This window comes from Salminus brasiliensis, chromosome 12 (assembly GCF_030463535.1).
Source record: "Salminus brasiliensis chromosome 12, fSalBra1.hap2, whole genome shotgun sequence".
Taxonomy (NCBI): Eukaryota; Metazoa; Chordata; class Actinopteri; order Characiformes; family Bryconidae; genus Salminus; species Salminus brasiliensis.
In genome coordinates this window covers 35566686-35584515 of record NC_132889.1, presented here as the reverse complement: position 1 = coordinate 35584515, position 17830 = coordinate 35566686, and the positions used below count along the sequence as shown (strand labels likewise).

Here is a 17830-nt window from a genome sequence, read left to right as displayed (position 1 = left end):
CGGTTCTTTGTCCAGTTGTCATGGTTCTGTTCTCGGCAGACCCTCTGTCAAGGTGAGCTCAGGTTTTATTTAATGTTAGTACAGCTGTTTTACATTAATATGGGTCTGATCTCCTTCACAGCTCATGGTAAAGGCCACAGTGCTTCATATATTAATATCTAGAACTTCGAGGGTTCTACCGCATGACTCCAGAAATGTAAGGGAAGCCAGCACTTAATAAACAAGGTGTTAAATTGAGTCGATTGCAATGGGAAGCCTTCATTTCACATAAAAAAAAGAAAATTGTTTGTTAGTTTTTCAGTTGATTTCTTTACACACCTGTCATTCAGTACACAAATTTGCATATTTGTTTGCTCGTCAGTCCATTCGTTCGTTTGTCTGTATGCTCATTTGTTTATTTATCAGCCCATTAATTTTTTCCTGTTTGTTTGTTCGTAAGTATTTTCATTTTTTAGTCAGCTTATTCGTTTGTTTGTTTGTTCGTTCGTTGTGATTCATTGATACACCTGTCAGTCTCTACATTTGTTCGTTTGTTAGTCCGTTAATTTGTTTGTTTGTATGTTATTTTTTTTGTTTATCAGCCCGTTAGTTTATTCGTTTGTCTGTAGGTTAATTAGTTTGATTACCAGCTGGTTTCGTTTGTCTGTCAGTCAGTCAGTACGTTCACTTTCCTGTCTGTGTGTTCATTTGTCAGCTGGTTTCGTTTGTTTACCTGTTAGTTAGCTAGTTTGTTTGTTTGTCAGTTAATTTATTAATTTACAGTTTGTACATTTACATATTTGTTAATTCCATTGTTTCACAGCCCATTTGCTCATCTTTGTTAGTTTGTTTGTTAGTTGGTCCGTTTGTTCACCTCTTTGTTTGTTTGTTTGTTTGTTTGTCAGTGTGTTTGTTCATTCGGCTGTTCGTTTGTTTGTTCATTTGTTAAGTGATACGTACGTTTAGCGTTTTGTTTAACGTTTGTCGTTTGTTTATTTGTCAAGTGGTTTGTTCGTTCCTACATACCTTCGTTCGCTCGTCTGTTCATTCTGTTGTTTATTTGTCAGTCTGTTCATTCATTCGTCTGCTTGTCTCTCTCTCTCTCTCTCGCTCTCTGCCTCTCTCTCTCTCTCTCTGTCTCTCGCTCTCTCTCTCTCTCTCCAGGTCTGGTGAAGTTGGGGGTTCACTGCATCACTGGACAGAAAGTGGCCATAAAGATAGTGAACAGAGAGAAGCTGTCTGAGTCTGTTCTCATGAAGGTAGAGACTGCTCTCTCTCTCTCTCTCACACACACACACACACACACACACACACACACACACACACACACACACATATTCTGCTTTAATTAACACTACCCTTGAGGATCTGTCAGTCTGCTCTCACACACTCTTCAGTGTGTGTGTGTGTATGTGTCATTCTATTCATTAAAGTTACTCTACGTGTGTGTTGTGACTCGCCCGTGTGCAGGTGGAGAGAGAGATAGCCATTCTGAAGCTAATAGAGCACCCCCACGTTCTCAAGCTGCATGACGTCTACGAGAACAACAAATATTTGTAAGTACAGGATCTCCCCAGAAACACCACACCGCCTCTAGCTCCCCACGCTGTGTGTGTGTGTGTGTGTGTGTGTGTGTGTGTGTGTGTGTGTGTGTGTGTGTGTGTGTGTGAGTGTGTGTGTGTCGGGGGCTCTCTCTTTCTCTGTCTCTCACTTCTCCCTCACTCTCTCTCTTTCTCACTTTCTTCACCCCCCTTTCTCTCTCAATTTCTGTTTCTCTCTGTCTCCCTCTCTCGCCCTTCTTCTTTCTCTCTCTTTCATTCTCTTTCTCTTTTCTCCATTTCTGTCACTTTCCATCTTTCTCTTCCCTTTCTCTTCCCCTCTCTCTCTCTCTCTCTCTCTCTCTCTCTCTCTCTCTCTCTCTCTCTTCCTCTTCCCCCCCTTCTCCCTTACTCTCTCTCTTTCTCTCTCTCATTCTTTCTCTCTCTCTCTCTCTCTCTCTCTCTCTCTCTCTCTCTCTCTCTCAGGTATCTGGTGTTGGAGCATGTGTCTGGTGGAGAGCTGTTTGATTATCTGGTGAAGAAAGGCAGACTGACCCCTAAAGAGGCCAGGAAGTTCTTCAGGCAGATCATCTCTGCGCTGGATTTCTGCCACAGTCACTCTATATGGTATCTCCACAACCTACAGCTTTTTATTTATTTATTTTTTACAGCTCTGTATGTACACACCTTCTCATCTCATTGGTCAATCCTGCCTCAGACTTCAGTCAGATTTATATTAGAGCTTCAGTGACGTCCAAGACCGCAAACACGCGTAACTGACGAAGACTTCGCTGGAAGCTCACGTGTAATAGATTTCCATCAAACTCACTGAGGTCTATAATACTGGGGCAGAGGTGGAGCGTTTCTGTGACGCCTTTGTTTACCAGGACTTCGTGACAAAATTTTGCTACTGCCAATTAACCCACTATCCCCCCCCCCCAACCCCCCCATTACCAGCAGAGCCCCCCACACATGACTTCTGATTCATGCGAGTACAAGGTTCCAGTACTTGGTAGCCAGTACTAGGCTGTAAATGTGTAAATTCTTGGGTGGACAGCCACTCCACAACACGCACCAGACCGGTCAGTGGAGGCAGGATCGTTAGGTGGAGAGTCAGGACTTTCAGACAGTTTGATTTTTTTTGTTTATTTTTTTCTGTTTTCTTTTATTTCTTTTACTCTTTTCTAGTCACTGGCCTGTCTCTCTGTCAGCCACGCTCATTCTCTATACTGGCCCTGTTCTCTCTCGCTCTCTCTCTCTCTCCCTCACTTTCCTTCTCTTTCTCTATCTCTCTCTCTCAGTCACAGAGATCTGAAGCCGGAGAATCTCCTGCTGGACGAGAAGAACAATATCAGGATTGCAGATTTTGGCATGGCTTCCCTACAAGTAGGAGACAGCCTGCTGGAGACCAGCTGTGGGTGCGTTTGTCTGAGCGTCTTCCACGTAGGAGTGGGAAGCCTTAAGATATGTTATTGCCATCAGGATAAATTACATACACGATATGTCCAAATGTTTGTGGACACCCTCTCTAATGAATGCATCTATTGCTGAAACAGATGTGCAAATGCACACATACATCTTGTCAAGTCCCTGTAGAGAAGTACTGCCCATGGAATAGGACTCTCTGCAGGAGCAGATAAACGTGAACCCATTAATTGGCACCATGCCGCCTAATGTCAGGCGTGGGCTAGAGGGGTTTAAAGCCCCCCAAGCAGTATTGAGCTGTGGAGCAGTGGAGGAACTGTGTGCTCTGGAATGATGGATGGTGCTCCAGCCAGTACTTTTGGGATGTGCTGGGGAGGTGAGGATGATGAGGTGGTGTGGTGATCATCGTCCAACATCCAGCTCACTAACGCTCTTGTCGCTGAATACAATCAAATTCTGACAGCGATGCTCCTCCAAAAGCCAGTAGAAAGGCCTTTTTCCTGGACAGTAGAGACAGTTACTCCAACAAAAGCAGGATAAACTACTGCAGATGATCAGCTCTAGTCCCCTCAGTGCAGCCTATTAGAGCAAAGTGGGCGGGGCTTAAGCCATGGGCACACCTGCTCTCAAATGACTGGCCTTTTAAGAGCTTATCATTTTTAAAGGTTGTGATTTTTGAAAGGTTTGTCCTGCAGCCTCTGTTCTTCTGGAACGGCTTTACAGTAGGTGTTAGAACATTGCTGTGAGGAGCATTTTATGGCATTCAGCGTTGAGAAAGCATTAGTGAGGTAGGATATTGATGTTGGATGATTAGTCCTGCTGCTCCAGCCCATCCCAAAGGAACTGGATCCCTGGAGCTCCATCCCTCCAGAGAACACAGTTCCACTTCTCCACAGCTCAGTGTTGCAGGGCTTTTTACTCAGCTAACAGACGCTTGCTATTGGGCGTGGTCAACTTGGGCTATTGTGTAGCTACTCTACACACTTAAAGCAACATTATGTATCAATGTCATCTTAAAACAGCAGCTTCAGGATCATGCTGCTGCTGCTCCACTGACTGTAACAGGGAGAATAGCACCGCTGTCATTCCCACTCCGGGCTGGAACGCTGCTGCTACTGCACTGTGGAGCTTTGGTGGTGGAGCTGCAGGAGGAGAACCTCTCTCCAGAACTGCTGTGTAACGCTGCGTAACCCATAGAGTCACATTAGTGTAAAGTCCTGTAGTGTTACTCTACCGCCTCAGCCCACATGCTTCTCTACCTTCAGATGCAGCTTCTGGGTCTCTCAGCTTGTCCAGAAATGCACGTGTACAACTGTCCATGAGGGGGCACTCAAAGTGTGATTTGTATTTACGGCAGTGGAGTAAAAATATATTACACTCCCCAACTGTAGGAGGAGCCCAGGAGCAAAAAGCAGTTCTCGCATGATGCTGTTTTAAGGTAGCTGAATTAATTGATAAGCAGGGGTGTCCACAAACTTTTAGTTGTGTGGTGTATATAACTAGGGCATTGAATGAACCTGTATATACACAGTCATATCGGAATATTATGACCACCCTTGGCTCGGATGACACTAGCGAGACGTCGTGCTGTGTAGCGTATTCAGTGACCTTTACCATTCCCCTCTGCCATCAATGCCCTTGGGAGGCACTCGAAGTCCATTCTCGGTACACCTTCATTACGGTCACATACATATCAGAATATTATGACCACCCCTGATTTGGAATGAACTCGGCCGGGGACGCCACAGATACTGCATGTATAAATAAGCGAGCACACCAGTCAGTTGTTGCAGAGTGCATAAGATTGTCATGGGCAAGGGACGGCCATAACCGGGTGAAGGTTAGTAGCATCTCGGAAATTGCTGTCCTTGTGGGTCCTACCGAGGATGGACCTCTCAGACTATGAGAGCCTCCGTGGTAAAACCGTGGTGCTCCCCAAGCCATTGATGCAAGAGGGGAGCGATGACTCTGGAGGGTGGTACAGAGCAATCTACGCACCACTGTAGAGCAGCTAACCTCTACAATGACCACTTTCCATCACCTGTCACCATACAGTCAGTCCAGCCACAACGTCTCACAAGGGTGATAATTCCTATTAGGTAGGTGGTCATAGTATTCGGATATGACTGTCCTCTCTATATATCTATCTAAAACTATTCATTTGTTTTTCTACCTGATTTTCTCTTAAAGAATTAATTTTGCAAGCAGTGAATTAAAGAACATCCAGTTTTTACAACCTCAGAAAGCTTGAATATTGTGATTCATGCTGTGAAAATGTCTTGAAGCCTCATGCTGCTGTATTTTTGCCGTATCGCTCACCCGTGTGTAGCTTCACTTGATGAAATGTTAATTAAAATGTTGCGCTCTAATTGGAGCTCGCGCTGTGTGTGTTATGCAATTGTAGGTCTCCTCATTACGCGTGTCCGGAGGTCATTCGGGTAAGTGCGCTCCCTCGTCTCTGCTTAATTGGAACAAATCCAGTGTGCTGTAATAAGACCTCGCAGGCATGTTCGGCTGAATATTAGGTGTGTGTGTGTTTTGTGTTGTGTTTAGGGGGAGAAGTATGATGGACGCAGGGCGGATGTGTGGAGCTGTGGAGTAATCCTCTTCGCTCTGCTTGTGGTGAGAAAGTCTCTCTGGGTTTTTTTACTTCTGGATGATTATAAGAGGTGTAACGGGTCACAAAACCCACGGTTCGAATCGAGTCGCGGCTTTTGGGCAGGTTTACAGCTGGCACAAACGCCGGAAAGTATCTGGATCTACTTTAAGAGGATTCTGTTTTATTGTCTGTGTAAAAAAAAAAAAAAAAAAAAAAGGACCTGTGGGGGTTCCTCTACAACATCATGGAACAGTAGATGGTTCTCGTATTCCTATCAGAAAATGCGATGTACTATTTAAACCGCAAGGGAACAAACTCTGTAATACTGCTCTCACCTATGGTAGTTTTGTCCGAAATCAAAAATCAGAGAGAGTTAAAAAATTGCCGTGTTCTATAAGAATGTGCATTTTCATCTAGTGGTCGAATGTGGAACTGCAACAGGCCTCACACACAGCTGCCGTAATCCTTAACTTACAAACTACGGATCATATTTCTAACGTCGGTGATCAGCTCTCAGGATCGGCTTAGTTAAAGGAAAATTGTCCAATCGCTGATGGCTTATTTGGGCTGAAGTTCAGCTGACAGCTGATACACAGCTGAGATTTAAAGGGTTTTATTACTATAAAAGTAAGTAAGAGCTGTAGGGTAAAACTGTAATCCACACTGTTATGGTTAAACTTTGTCGCTTAATCCACGGTTAACATGCGTGGAAGACGATCCGTTATGATCACAGCTGAACTATGATTCGTTACACCTCTGCTAATTTATTAAACAATGTGATCTAATTAAAATGAGCAGTTTTTTCTTTCATTTTTGAACAAAGAAAAACACATGAATAAGAATCTAGGTCACCCATCAGTCATGTTTTATTGTATGTCAAGCACCCCCAAAAACCCAGACGTTTGTAATTGATTAAGTCGGTAGCTGCAGTCTGTAGCACAGATCAATCGGACAAGCTAAAATATCCTCACTGTCACATAAAAAAATCTTGTACCTCCAAAACAGCAACCTTCCATGTTGGTGTGGCTCACCACTACCTACCAGCAAGCTACCACACCATGTGGGAGACTGGGGTTCGACTCTCGGTCTGGGTGACAAATGCTGCTCCACACTAGTAAGAGTCCTTGGGCAAGTCTCTGAACACTACGTCAGCCCACCTCTGTAGTACGAGTAACCGTAAGCAGCTAATAAACACTTTCCAGTCATTTTGGAGCATTTCTATTGGTCCATTCATCATGAAATTTGGATACAGGGTAAAAAAACTACATGCAGATTTACATAATGTCAAAAATGGGAAAATAAACCCAGCGAAATTGGAGATATTGAGTCAGTGAGGTCGGGTACTGATGTTGGATTATTAGTTCTAGTAATGGAGCTCCATCATTCCAGTGAACACAGTTCCACTGTTCCACAGCCTAGTGCCGGTGGGCTTCGTACCACTCTAGCCCAAAATTGACCTCAGGCATGGTGCAGACACGTGTAGCTGATCCAGAGCATCCCATTCTATTATATACCTTCCTTGTTGGAGTTATACAGGCGGCCTGTGTCAGCAATGAGTGGGCCTTAAAAAGCGGAATTTCCTCATGTAAAAGGGTGTCCAAACACTTTTGGACATATAGTGTATTTCTCTCTCTTCTGGTATGAGTTGAAAGTGTATGATCTGTTCTTTTAAATATATACTGTCAAATAAAAGCATGCTTGTGTTATTATAAGTTATTATTAGGGCTAAGAACAGTCCCTTGCCCATGTTTCATCAGACACCGTTGTGATGGTAGTGGGAATTGGCTTCATTAGGGGGTTGGAGTAAAGCCGACTGGTCAGGTAACCATGTATTGTGTTTGGCCTTTGCTGACTGCAGGGTGCGCTGCCCTTCGACCATGATAACCTGCGGCAGCTCCTGGAGAAGGTCAAGAGTGGAGTGTTCCACATGCCTCACTTCATCCCCCCGGACTGCCAGGCTCTGCTCCGTGGCATGATCGAGGTGAACCCGGAGAAACGGCTCACGGTATGCTCTCAAACATATGCACACACACACACAAACTCTGACCCACAACCCCACAAACAGCTGGGTTGAGGAGAAACGGCTGATATTTGAACTGCGACTGAAGAACACACTTAAATCGTACTGATCTGAGCATAGGAAGGCTGATATTTGCTAGTTTTAGGGTGTTTGGAGGTATAAATAGTAGGTGTGTGACTTTGGTTGGGGTGAAAATTGCTCCGATGCAGTTTAACAAGCCTGTTTACCACCCTGTTATATTACTTTAGATTGAAGCCCTGCATTTATTGGCTGGTTTGCATGACAGTGATGGCAAACAGCACCATAACCTAGCCTAGCTTAGCACAGCTATTAAGTCTGTAACCAGAAGGTTCTGTAAAGAATTGTTAATAATTAAATTCAATTATTTGTAATTTTTTAGTCATACTGGATAGTGTTGCTGTCCTTTCTGGGCACTCTCTAGACTATCCTCTCTGGTCCAGTCAACACGGTGCCAGTTCTCTAGGTGAGGAGATTGTAGGAGGGTCTGGGAGGCTAAGCTTTTAACCTAGTATCCAGCTTCCTCTCAACGTGTGGCATGCTCTCTTCTGCTGGCTGTCTAGCAGATACTCGCACTGGTGCTTCACCACTGGTGCTTCACCTGGTCATCTTGCATTAGCTTTTAGCCTTTTCTTAGCTTAGCCTTCACATTTAGCCTCAAAAGGCTTTCGCTAGTGGGCTGGGAGTGTGAGAATATTGGGGGGTGTGAATATATAACAAGTCAAGGGGTTTCGGAATTGCAGGTCTGCAGGTTTGATCCCAAGTGAGGAGTCCCAGGGAGCATAACTGACCTTGGGTGGGTGGGTAAGAGGTCCCAGGTTTCTTTCATCACCGTAGAGTAAACACAGTATGCACATAAGCAAGCTCTTACACATGACCGGGTTTGAAAGTGTGTTGATATTGATGAGTGTGTGTCGTTTCTGTGTGTTTACAGCTGGAAGCAATACAGAAACACGCGTGGTATCAGTGAGTACAGACTGCACCTCTCCATCACCTCTCCACCACCTCTCCACCTTTCCATCATTTTCTAAAGTTCTAATAGAGTCTCTCCTTCTCAATCATTTATTGATGTACTGAGACTTGTTTTAGTGTTTAGATATTTTGCTTTGGTTTGAACCTTACACAAGGCCTTTACATGGGCTCATGGCTATTTACAGATTTTTATCATGGCATTATATTGATGCTGTCATGCAGAAACCTTGTATCTCCAAAACTACAACTTTACAGGAGAAGGAGAGTAACTTTCAATGAAAGCTATTTTCGAGCATTTCTATTGGCCCATTCATCGTCACACCTCCTCCCCATACAAACACACTCTGCACCCTGCACTTACGACTGGAAACCCTATGCACAGTCACACAGCACCCATAAAGACCACCCACACTACACCTGAATTCACACCCATCCAGTGCCTTTTGTGAATAATGTAAACATTCGCATTATATCAAACTTGTACTTTTAACTGCTTGAAACCAGGGCACTATTTTAAATAGGGAGTATGTATAGTGTGTGTGTGTGTGTGTGTGTATAATGTGTAAATAGTGTGTGTATATGTATAGTATAAATTCATGCGTAAATATTCTGTATTTCTATTTGGTAAATATGTGTTCAACAAAGTTTTTCACACCCCCTTACACCTGTCTAATGTCACGTGACAATAAACGTGATTTGATTTGATGGAAGTTTAATACAATGTAAAGAAGCACCATAATAATTCACATTATTATATTCACAAGTGTCAAAAAGTGGGAGTAAAATTGCCGAAATTGAGATATGAGTTGAGTGAGTGACAGCAGTGCTATACAAACTATTTACTATAAAAATGTATTTCTTATTATTTATTATAATCATAGACATTGAGAATGTTGAGAACGTCTAACGCAATCTAAGAAATCTTTCTCTCTTCTTCAGGGGTGGCCGGAATGAGCCGTGTCCAGAGCAGCCCCCTCCCCGGCGCGTGTGTGTGAAGCGTATTCTCTCTCTCACGGAGCTGGACCCTGATGTGCTGGACAGTATGTACTCGTTGGGCTGCTTCAGAGACCGCGGCAAACTCACACGGGACCTCCAGTGTGAAGAGTGAGTCTGTGTGTGTGGGACTGTGTGTCTCACCCTGTTAAACACGTCACTTATATGTGTGTATAAATACAGCATGTATACGTAACTGCACAGAGCTGATAGGGCCATAAATACCTGCAGGGTGTTCGATGAGATTCATAGATTTAGAAGAGGTGGTACAGTACAGTGCAGTGCAGCGTGTTTTGTTGGATGTGTGGAAAATGGGTCGCAAAGCAGAGTTTAATGATTGTCAAAAAGGATGATTTGCGTTTGGGTATACCAGAGGCCACAGTGTGAAGGAAGTAGCTGAATTTGCAGGAAATTCATGGCGTTCTCGTCATTCTGGAGCAGAAGTGAGCAAAGGCCTCAAGTTGCGTCGGCCCCTCTGCTCCATGTGTTAATGGTCTGCTGTTCGCTGCAGAGTGTTCTTTCTAGAAATTGGTGATGAAGGACCTGCGCTGACGTCTAGATGCAATTCTTGCCCGGAATCAAAGACATTTACATTCACAAGCAGCGAACCCCCCCGCCGGCCCCTGTCCGTCAGTTTCATCTTTTAGACACAGTTCTGACGAGGATTTCCTGTAGACTGGGATTTCTGTCACTGCTGGTAGACCGGCATGACTGTACGCTTCCATACATCTGCAGATTCAGCTACTTCCTTAAGGATGTGCCTAAATGCAATCCAGGGGGCATATATATATATATATATATATATATATATATATATATATATATATGTAGGCCAAAAAGGCATGAGTGTGTGGCTTTGTAGCTGTAAGAGTGAGTTTACAGTTAAGCAGGCGGTTGTAGAAAAACCATAGTGATCTTCAGTCTGCTGTATTATATAAAAAGTATTTGCCCCCTCCTGATTTCCTCTGTTCTTGTATATTTGACCCTCCTAATGGTTTCAAATTCTCATTAGGCTGCAGCCTGATGCAACGACTGCAACCCAAATAAATGCATCCTATAAATAGAGGTCGGTCACTGCTTTGATTCGGCCACATTTGAGGATTTTGAAACATGCACATTAAACTACCTTTTTAAAGTCCTTCTAAGGTCCTCGATAGGGTTCAAGTCAGGACTCTTATACCCTCATTTTGTTAAATTTTAACCATCCTAAGGATTGTCGTTTTGCTGCACATCCCAAATTGGCCACTGCAAAATTAGGAAGGATGCAAATACTTTGTAGAATTGAGCTCTGGACGTCTGTATTGGTATAATTGTGTTAATTTTATGTTATGTGTAGCATTTAGCTTCTCTCTGTGTCACTTTCACCTTCCCGTCTCAGAGAAAACCAGGAGAAGATGATCTATTATCTGCTGCTGGACAGGAAGGAGCGCTACCCCAGCTACGAGGACGAGGATCTGCCACCTAGAAATGATATTGGTGAGCCTTTATCTTTTTTTTATGGCGTTTGTCAGATGCTTTTTTTTTTAAGGGTGACTTACATTTGAATCGTGCTACGCAGGTCGGAGAATGTGGAGTTAGGAGTCCTGCCTCCTCTTGGTGTGGCAGTAGCAGTAGCAAATCACAGCCAAAAGAGTTCAATGTTCAGAGACATTGGCTGTCAGATATGTAATTGTATCTTAAAACAGCAGCTTCAGGATCATGCTGATGCTCCACTGACTGGAACAGGGAGAACGGTGTCTCCGTCATTCCCACTCCGGTCCGGAACGCTGCTGCTACTGCACTATGGAGTTTTGGTGGTGGAGCTGCAGGAGGAGAACCTCTCTCCAGAACTGCTGCTGTGTAACGCTGCAGAACCCATAAAGTCATATTAGTGTAAAATCCTGTAGTATTACTCTACCGCCTCAGCCCACATGCTGCTCCACCTTTAGATTAAGCTTCTGGAGCTCTCAGCTTGTCCAGAAATGCACATGTATAGCTGTACATGAGGGCATGATTTGCATTTACTGCTGTGGAGTAAAAGTAAATTACACTCCTCACCTGTAGGGGGAGCCCAGGAGCCAAAAATACCAGTGTATTTCTTTTTTTTTTCTCTCAGCTTCAGCTGTTCTTGTCTTTAAATCTTGATGGTCGGTTATGCAAAAGCTTGCATGGCATTTTTACAGGAGAAGGAAGGAACAGTCAATGTTCAATTTAGGAGCATTTCTATTGGTTGCATTTCTCTTGGCATGCAGTTCTGACACAATGTAAAGAACAACTGCCAGATTCACATTATGTCAAAAAGTGAAAACCAGCAAAAATGGAGATACCAGATTTTAGGGTGGAAAGGCTTGCGTTGTTTAAAGGAGCTCCATGTGTTAATGGTCTGCCATTCCCTGCAGAGTGTTCTTTCTAGAAATTGGTGATGAAGGACCTGTGCTGACGTGTAGATGCAATTCTTGCCCGGAAGCAAAGAGATTTACATTCACAAACAGCGAAACCCGCCGTCGGCCCCTGTCCGTCAGTTTCGTCCTTTAGACACAGTTCTGACGAGGATTTCCTTAGACTGGGACTTTATACTGGGAAGTGTAAAAGGCATGAGTGGGTGGTATATATGTGGCTATAGCAGTGTTTGTGCTGTTGCTACATAGAGGGGTATTTGGCCATTTGTCAGAGCTGCAGTCGAGGAACCCTGTCTCTCACAGCCGTGGCAAAAGTTAACATGTACTGAGCTTTAAGCACACGCTGCACTGACCTTCAAAAATAGCAAATAAATGACCTCCTTTTACTTGGAATGTTACAATATCAGCGTGGTTTTAGTAGGAAAACCTTTTAAAATCATAAAATAATCCGTAACAACGTAAGTAAGCAAGTTTGTATCACAGATGTTCTCCTTGAGGCCATTTTATGCTGATTTTACTGATTTTACCTGGTTAGGATTTGATTGCATTCAGATATTCAGATGTTGGATAATCACCACCCCACCTCATCTTCAACTCCCCAACCCATCCCAAAAGTATCGGATGGAGCACCATCCAGCCATCATTCCAGGACAGTTCATCCACTCAATACTGGGGGGCTTTATACCCCTCTAGCTCACGCCTGGCATTAGGCAACATGGTGGCATTTGGGGTAAGACAGAACCATCGCTGGTTATTATTTGACAGTTTATAATGTTTAAAGTTTAACCTCACAGAACCGGAGCAGTTTGATAGACACTGTACCATGTGACCATAAATCTTGACCAATACAAGAAGCATGACCGATGAGTCAGTGGATCCAGACTCGTAAACAAAGTTACTGCATAAGCGTCTGCAGCGTCTGTCACTACGGGTGCAGCACTGCTCCGGTTCGACTGGAGTGACTGAGGGGTGTGACTGGTGAGACGGGTTTGACCGGTGCTTCACCCTAACTCAGCTTCTTCCTATGTAGCAGAAAGCAGAGATAAAGGGCAGCGTCAGTCAGGCGTTCAGGGGAAGCGCTAGAAAGCCATAAACAGCAGTTTCTGCTTGTTAGGGTGGAATGCGGCCTTACACGCATTAGTGCTGCTTTCATTTCCTGGGGCAAATACGCTATATTGACAGAAGTATCGGGACACCTGCTTCCGAAGTCAAGGTTTTAAAAAAAAAAAGGGTGGCTGATCCTGCTTTATTTGGAGTAACTGTTTGGAGCATTGCTGTGAGGATTTGATTGCATTCAGCTGCAGGAGCGTTAGTTTGATGAGCTTGTATGCCAAAAGTAGTGGATGCAGCACCATCCATCATGCCTGAGAACACATGCCAGTTCTTCCACTGCTCCACAGCTCATGTTCATGTTTATCTGCTCCAGAGAGACCTATACTATTGGCAGTACTTCCTCTACAGGGACTAGACAGGCTGCGTGTGTGTGTGGGGGGGGGGGTACATTTCCACATCTGTGTCAGCAAGAATCTGAATGCATTTGTTACAAGAGCGTCCACAAACTTTTCTCTTTAAATGAAAAGTCTGATTCAATGAGGTATTTTGGATTTGTTTCAATTAATAGGCAATAAAATTGATTTCATGCTTTAATGCAGTCCAGAAGTTCCGGGGGATCTGATAACGCCCCAAATGTCCCGCCTGCAGCGCCGACCTGTTTTGCGAGGGAACGTGCACCGTGGTGCTCTCGCCCACAGCTGCGCCAGACATGCGGAACATCTGGTTTAACGTGTAGATAAAGTCATCAGTCACGCAGATAAAGAAGAGAGCAGTGTTTATCACTGCAGGGAGGGCATCTCTTTACCGTCTTCAGGCTTTTCACAGGGTTGTGTAGTAACAGGATACGAGTAACGGCACTGACAGATCAGAAAACAGCAGGGTGACGACTCACAGGATTACATTAAAAGGGCTAAATAATGTCTTTACCGAGTATTTTAGTAATATAGTAAGTTGTTGTTTGTTGTAGAAATAGTAAGTATGGGGTGAAAAATAAACCGACAAAGTTTAACCAGCTTATTTACCACCCTGTTATTTTCCCTCGGAATAAAACGCACTGGTTTTCTGCTCTTATTGGCTGGTTTACAGCTCACAGAGCCCTCATATTGTAGCATAGTTATAATTTGGTACATCTTACCAGATAGCGCTGCTGTGCTCTCGCTGTGTCCTCTCAATGTGATGTGCTCCGAGCAAGCAATAGAGATTGTAGCTGGTTAGCTTTTAGCCTTACCCCCACTGCTTCTTTCCCTTCTGTTGTGAGTGTGGCACCAGTTTGGTTTGGCTGAGGTAGTCCACTTAGTTTGAGGGAGCGGACGATGGAGAGATGGTAAAAGCTAGCATTGATAAAATCTAGTGTAGCATGGATCCCTGTTTGCATTCCTCGCTTTCGCTTTGTCGCACGCTGAGTTTGCAGTCATGAGTCAGTCATGGTTAGCTGAGCCTAGAGGTGAGGCAGTTGCTGAATCATTTATAGAAGGTACTGAATCATTAACAGCAGTTGCTGATTCATTTATAGCGTTTACTGAATCATTTAAAGCAGTTGCTGAATCATTTATAGCATTTACTGAATCATTTAAAGCAGTTGCTGATTCATTTATAGAGGGTACTGAATAATTAACAGCAGTTGCTTCATCATTTATAGCATTTACTGAATCAGTTTTTTAGAAAATACTGATAATTAACAGCAGTTACTGAGTCATTTACAGTTGTAACTGAATTATTTATGGATGTTACTGAATAATAAGTGGTTACTTAAAATAAAAGGTGTCAAAAATAAAACTCAAAATTAAACCTAGGGGTTCAGGGGTTAAAGGAAAAATGACTCTTTGAGCAATTTCCACAGCATAGCTGTAGTAGTCTATACAGGCTGTATATGAGCACTCAGCAGTACGTAATGAATTCATTAAAAAGTAACAGAAAGTAATGAGATTACACTCTGGTTACATTCTGAACAGGCTGTCAGTGATATGTACACACACACACACACACACACTGTGAAACATGCTCCAGTACAGTCTGAAATGTTACAATTCCAGCACAGATTTAAATGTTCTCGGCCCCGGCGATACAGACATGATGTACTGTGATAAAGGGTGTCGTCTGCTGTAAGGTCTTTAGTACTTTATGATACGGTTCAGTTCTGGTGTGATCCAGTAAAGCAAGTACACACCAAAAGTTTGTGCACACTACTTCTAATGAATGCCTTCAGCTACTTTAAGTCACACCCATTGCTGACACAGATGTAAAAATGCACACACACAGCTTGTCTAGTCCCTGTAGAGAAGCATTGCCAATAGAATAGGACTCTCTGGAGCAGATCAACATCAACCTGCTGGCACCATGCTGTCTAATGCCAGGCGTTAAGCAATGGAGCTGTGTTCTCTGGAATGATGGTGGTGCTCCATCCAGTGGTTTGGGATGAGTTGGGGAGTTGATCATGAGTGATCCTGACCTCACTCATGCTCTTGTCGCTGAATGCAATCAAATCCTCACAGCAAGTCTCCTAAATTTAGTAAAAATCAGGAGGTAGTGTACGTTCCACCCAGCTACAGGGGTCTGAGGTTGTGGGTTTCCTCCCACCCATCAAAAACAAACAGCAGGTAAATTAGGGCTTCAATTGTCCCTATGTAAGCATGAGTGTGGTACTGTGCCATGAACAGGGACCCTCTCCAGGGGCTATTCCTGCCATACGCCCAATAAGTCCCGGGTCCCGGGCCACTACAATAATGATGGTAAACTGTGTGTGTTCGTCTGTTATGTTAATAGATCCTCCTCGCAAGCGCGTGGACTCTCCGATGCTGACCCGCCACGGGCGCTGCCGGCCGGAGAGGAAGAGTCTGGAGGTGCTGAGTGTGACGGACCAGGGCTCACCTACACCTCCTCGCAGAGCACTGGACACATCTGCACACAGCCAGAGGTACAAAGCTGTAGCCAAAGGGATGTATGCTGGGTAGAGGGAGAGGGGGGGGGGGGACCCTGCATGGACCCTGACAGTAACGTGATACTGGAAACACCACAGTGTCCTATGAGTACTGACAGTATCCTGCCTGACTGTGATGTTTCCCTGTGTTCTGGCAGATCCCGCTCGGTCAGTGGTGCTTCGACGGGCCTCTCCTCCAGTCCTCTCAGCAGCCCCAGAGTAAGTTACTGCCCTCAGCAGAGGAGGTGTCTACACACACTCCATCAGTTAGCTTCAGGCAAAACTGCATTCAGGATTTGAATGCAGGGTTAAGATGTGCTTGTCTTAATGTTTGCAGTGGTGTGGTCAGGTCTTTAGACTGTAACATAATGAGGACGGTAAAACTGAACTGAGTGTACTTGCTGTTTTCTTAGACTTCATCTACCTCATACTGTCTCATTTGGAGCCATCACTCATACCACAGGCCTTCCAGCTCAAATACACACACATGCAAACAACTGCACACACTGCACATTCTGTGTCTTGGATCTAACCCCCTTCAGAACAGTTGAGAATGGTTCATTTATTAACTCCGCTAACACAATAACAAATCAAAGGGATGGTTTTGAGGAAAATCTTATTTACGCAATCCCCCGGGTTTCAATGTTTAGATTTGCACTGGAGCTACGAGGCTAATGGAAGCTGCAGTGGTAAAGGTGCTAAAGACTGCATTTATTGAGTATAAATAGTGAGTATTAGACATTTGTTGGGCTGAAGAATGCTCAGATGTGTTTTAACAAGCCTAATTACCACCTTGGTATTTTGCTTTTTAGGGCGGACTGAGCTCAAGAACACTAAGCTCAGCTTTTATTCGTTGGTTTACAGCCCAGCCAACGTCTCACATACCCCACATATTATAGCAGAATTGTAGCACTGTAACTGCAGTGCTGTAACACAAAGTCCTCTTAGTCCGGTTAGCTTTTAGCCTAGCCCCTGGGTTTGGTTTTCTCAAGTCTTCTCAGGTAACAGTATAAACCTGAAGAGGTCCAGTTTGACAGAGTGGACAATAGAGATGGTAAAAGCTAGTGATGGCTAGCACAGACCACGTTTGCTTCACCGGCTTTTCCTTAGAGATTGAGCTTCTCCTTTTCTGGGGACACTGGCACTGGAAATGCTGCGGTCTCGAGGACTAATTCCCAAAGCAACCTGTATTCCTATAGCTAGCAGAGTCTGGAGGTGATGAGCTGCTCTCCAGTATCAGCAACACCATGTTCTCCTGAAGTCGCCGCCGCTGCATTTGATCATTTTGTGCGAGAAGAAAGCTGGTGGTTTTAGCTCAAACACGAAAGACAGCGAAAGCCAAAGCTACACTATATGGACAAAAGTATTGGGACACTTGCTCATTCATTGCTTCTACCAAAGTATTTAAAAAGAGTTTCTCCTGTTTTTGTTGGAGGAATTGTCCCTACTGTCCAGGGAAGAAGGCTTTCTGCTAGATTTCGAAAGAGCATTGCTGTGAGGATTTGATTGCATTTAGCGATAGTGAGGTCAGGGTTGTTGGATGTTGTCCACCACCCCACCTCATTCCCAACTTCACTATGCATCCCAGAAGTACTGGATGGAGCCCCTCTATCCATCATTCCAGAGAACACATGTAGTTCCCCTGCTCCACAGCTCAGAACTGGGGGGGGGACTTTATACCCCTCCTGGCATTAGGCAGGTTTATCTGCCCCAGGGGGTCCTATTATATTGGCAGTACTTCTCTACAGGGACTGGACAAGCTCTGTGTCAGCAATGGGTGCAACTTAAAGTAGCTGAATGCATTCATTAGAAGGGGTGGCCACAAATATTTGGACATATAGTGTGATTCGTGGTCTCAGCTGTACATGTTGGGGCTGTGGGTAAATTGCGTAAATGAGATTTTTCACTGAAGCCATCGCTGATCAAAATCCCACCGGA

At 44.2% G+C, this 17830-nt stretch overlaps 1 protein-coding gene across 3 annotated transcripts in view; it reads left to right on the top strand.

Moving 5' to 3' along the window:
• brsk1b (BR serine/threonine kinase 1b) overlaps positions 1-17830 on the top strand; it is a 35840-nt gene that overhangs the window by 6030 nt on the left and 11980 nt on the right. For all 3 annotated transcript variants that reach the window (XM_072693379.1, XM_072693378.1, XM_072693377.1), the window contains exons 2-13: positions 1144-1238; positions 1450-1535; positions 2004-2144; positions 2819-2935; positions 5347-5380; positions 5496-5564; positions 7400-7546; positions 8514-8545; positions 9491-9655; positions 10923-11020; positions 15739-15889; positions 16051-16111. In XM_072693379.1, coding sequence (XP_072549480.1) covers positions 1144-1238; positions 1450-1535; positions 2004-2144; positions 2819-2935; positions 5347-5380; positions 5496-5564; positions 7400-7546; positions 8514-8545; positions 9491-9655; positions 10923-11020; positions 15739-15889; positions 16051-16111 — 1196 coding nt within the window. The remainder of the gene's footprint in view (positions 1-1143; positions 1239-1449; positions 1536-2003; positions 2145-2818; positions 2936-5346; positions 5381-5495; positions 5565-7399; positions 7547-8513; positions 8546-9490; positions 9656-10922; positions 11021-15738; positions 15890-16050; positions 16112-17830) is intronic.